General features: G+C 41.7%; 1 protein-coding gene across 1 annotated transcript in view; it reads right to left on the minus strand.

The window, feature by feature from the left end:
• Positions 1-4297, minus strand: part of fbn1 (fibrillin 1) — an 88826-nt gene that overhangs the window by 3569 nt on the left and 80960 nt on the right. Inside the window, exon 59 of the mRNA XM_016285771.1 lies at positions 2103-2334. Within this exon, the coding sequence (XP_016141257.1) occupies positions 2103-2334 (232 nt within the window). The remainder of the gene's footprint in view (positions 1-2102; positions 2335-4297) is intronic.

Consider the following 4297-nt stretch of genomic DNA (forward strand, 5'->3'; position numbering starts at 1 on the left):
CACACAGACACACACACACACGCACGCACACAGACACACACACACGCATGCACACACAGACACAGACAGACACACACATGCACGCACACACAGACACACACACGCACGCACGCACGCACGCACACAGACACACGCACGCACACACAGACAGACACACACACACACGCACACAGACACACACACACGCATGCACACAGACAGACACACGCATGCACACAGACACACACACACACGCACGCACACACACACGCACACACACACACACACACACACACGCACACACGCACGCACACAGACACACACACACACGCACGCACACACAGACAGACAGACACACACCACAAAACATCAGAATCCGCAGAACACTGATGTGCTCATCAAGTAGGAAACTGTACAGTAGTCCTGATGTATGCGTTTGTGTTCTTTTAGTATTATTTCTGTACTATTAGAGTATTTACAATATTTTAAATTTGTTTTATTTTTATATTTAAAGTTTATTTTAATTTGAATTTTTTTGGTTTTGACATTTTTATTAGTTTTTGTTTTTAATAATTCTATTTTGCTTTATTTTCATTTCAGTCTTAGTACTTCAAATAAATTTTATTCAGTTTGTTGCCAAGACAACATTTCTAATTTAAGTTTTTTTAAATTTGAGATTATATTATTTAGTTTACATATCTAATATTTTATTTTAATTCCCAAAAAACATTTTTAATAATTTCAGCTTCACTACTTGTTCAGTTTGATGCTATAATATCATACGTTTAGTTTTTGTTTTTTACATTTGAATCTAATATTTTATTTTAGTTACCGAAAACCATTTTTAAGTTTTATGTTTTCGGTACTAAAAATTATTTATTTACATACCACTATAGTATTTAGTAATATTTTGATAAGCTTTTATTTTCAGATTTTTTGTTTTCATTAGCATTTTTTCATGCTATATTTATATTTCATTTAAATTACCAAAAACAATTTTCAATAGTTGAACTTCTACAGCACTGGTGTACATCATGTGGTGTTAATTCAGTAATATAAACGATTACAGTATTTATTCATATTCAAAGTTGCTTTTATTTTTATATTTTGAGTTTTTATTTTAATTTCAAATCATTTTGTTTTGTGGTTTTGTAATTTTTTATTCAATTTGGGTGTTTAATATTTCTATTTCTATTTTTAGTTTAGTTATAATAATCCGTTTTAATAATTTTGGAACTTCTAAAATTAAAAATTAAATAAAAAATTTAACTTATTTCAGTTACTTGCAAAGGCAACATTTCTTTTTTTTTCTTCCAAGTTTGAGTTTTTTGATCTAGTATTTATATTCTATTTCAATTACCGAAAATAATTTCCACTAGTTTTAGTTAGTAATAACACCACTGGTACATCATGTCAATGTGGCAGTAACAGTTTAGTACTGAAGGGGGCGACAGAGTTTCCTTCAAATCTGGAAGATGAGAGTTTCTGCTCATGTCTGCTACAGTGTGTGTGTGTGTGTGTGAGTGTGTGTGTGTGTGTGTGCGTGAGTGTGTCTGTGTGTGTGTGCGTGAGTGTGTGTGTGTGTGTGTGTCTGTGTGTGTGTGTGTGTGTGAGTCTGTGTGTGTGTGTCTCTGTGTGTGTGTGTGTGTGTGAGTGAGTGTGTCTGTGTGTCTCTGTGTGTGTGTGTGTGAGAGTGTGTGCGTGTCTGTGTGTGTGTCTCTGTGTGTGTGCGTGAGTGTGTGTGTGTGTGTGTGTCTGTGTGTGTGTGTGTCTGTGTGTTGTGTGTGTGTGCATGAGCGTGTCTGTGTGTGTGTGTCTCTGTGTGTGTGCGTGAGTGTGTGAGTGAGTGTGTGTGTGTGTGTGTGTGTGTGAGTGTGTCTGTGTGTGTGTGTCTCTGTGTGTGTGCGTGAGTGTGTGTGTGTCTGTGTGTTGTGTGTGTGTGCATGAGTGTGTGTGTGTGTGTGTCTGTGTGTGTGTGAGTGAGTGTGTCTGTGTGTTGTGTGTGTGCGTGAGTGTGTCTGTGTGTGTGTGTCTCTGTGTGTGTGCGTGAGTGTGTGAGTGAGTGAGTGTGTGTGTGTGTCTGTGTGTGTGTGTGTCTGTGTGTCTGTGTGTGTGAGTCTGACCCCTGTCCAGCTCGCAGGTATCCAGGTGGGCAGCCGCACAGGTATCCTCCGTCAGTGTTGGAGCAGCCGAAGCTGCAGGGGTTCTGCGTCGAGCTGCACTCGTTCACGTCCTGACAGCCGCCGGTTAACTGCTCGAAGGCGAAGCCCGTCGGACACAGACAGCGGAAACTGCCCAGCGTGTTGTGACACGAGGCACCGCCGCATATCTGACCGTTCTGGCACTCGTTCTCATCTGGACACACAGACACACACGGAGTCAAAGGTCGGGCCGGTTCCCACAGTGCAGACGCACCGTCTGCAGGAGCACGAGGACCAGCTGGATTCACACCAAAGATCAGGAGACTTTAATCAGCAGAGGAAGAGCGTCAGTCACAGACCGACAGACCACACACAGGATGATGGGAAAACAACCTCACACACACTCAGGCTGTGTTGGAACAGTATCAATTTTCTGTTTAAACTGATTCGTATTTTAAGAACTGATATTGATTCTTAAATGTTTTATTCTGTGCTTTTTTCAGTTGAGGTGTGAACAAAACTTCACTAAACATTTTTTGTGTTGGACCTGCCATTCAGTAATCTTAAAGTCCCCCTGTAGTCAAAAATTGTATCCCTTAAAACTCGTCTGTGATCATCAAAACTACGTATTTAAATGTTTTTTTCTTGTGAAAATAATTTTCTCATGCCTTAAAATAGCTTGAATGTAACTCTACACCCTTGCCTCATTTAGTATACGCGGATCTATGAATATGCAAATTAGCCCCGCCTCCACTCAGTCACACCAGCCAGCGCCTACTGATCCACGGATAATGACTGATAAAACTATGTTTTTACTAGCGGACAACTACAGTGGATACTGTAACAGTCGTTAAAGTTACTTATTTGACTATGTTGTGTCCTCAAATGCCTTGAAGACTCGAATGCAGCCAAGTTTGTGATTCTCAATTCGCGCCCGTGAGCAATGCGTGTGAAGAGCGGACGCCGATGCGGGAGAGGTGGGTCTGACTCCGGGCTACTTTACACTGTTGCCGCGGGTTATTATTCAAGTTAGCAGTTCTAAATTCATGTTAAACCACAGCTTCATGGGTTTTTGCGCTATTTTATTTTTGTGCTGGTAATCCTACTGGTATATTTTGCATGCGATCTCTATGCTTTGATCTCTATGCGCTCTGCGTTTGTATAAATGGAGAGAGGCATATGCTAATTATAGGAATCTATCCCTTGACGTGATTATTGAATTTTGTGACGTAGCACACCGAGGGCTGTTTCAAACCGCGTTTCTGGGACTGCCTTTGGGAAATTTAAGGAAAAAATACTCAGATTTAAGGAGAAAATACTCATCAATGGTGCTGATTAATGGATTGGCACATGGTTTGTCTAAAAGCTCATTAAAACATCACATAAACAAATAAACAACATTAAAAAACTTGATTTTCACTACAGGGGAACTTTAACAACAACCCCTTAAAATCAGATGGACAGACAGATAGAAAGACAGACAGACAGACAGAGAGACAGACAGATGGACAGACAGAAAGACAGACGGACAGACAGACAGATGGACGGACGGAAAGACGGACAGACAGACAGAGAGACAGACAGATGGACAGACAGACAGACAGATGGACAGACAGAAAGACAGACGGACAGACAGACAGATGGACGGACAGAAAGACGGACAGACAAACAGACAGATAGAAAGACAGACAGACAGACAGAGAGACAGACAGATGGACAGACAGACAGACAGATGGACAGACAGACAGAGAGACGGACGGACAGACAGACAGACAGACAGAGAGATGGACAGACAGAAAGACGGACAGACAGACAGATGGACAGACAGACAGAGAGATGGACGGACAGACAGACAGAAAGACAGACAGACAGACGGACAGACAGAAAGACGGACAGACAGACGGACAGACAGACAGATGGACAGACAGACAGAAAGATGGACAGACAGAAAGACGGACAGACAGAAAGACGGACAGACAGACAGATGGACGGACAGACAGACAGAAGGACAGACAGAAAGACGGACAGACAGACAGAGAGACAGACAGACAGATGGACAGACAGACAGAGAGATGGACGGACAGACAGACAGAAAGACAGACAGACAGACGGATAGAGAGACAGATAGAGAGACAGAAAGACAGACAGATAGACAGAAAGACAGACAGACAGACAGA

The sequence above is a fragment of the Sinocyclocheilus grahami genome, unplaced genomic scaffold (assembly GCF_001515645.1).
Source record: "Sinocyclocheilus grahami isolate Dianchi unplaced genomic scaffold, SAMN03320097.WGS_v1.1 scaffold201.1, whole genome shotgun sequence".
NCBI lineage: Eukaryota > Metazoa > Chordata > Actinopteri > Cypriniformes > Cyprinidae > Sinocyclocheilus > Sinocyclocheilus grahami.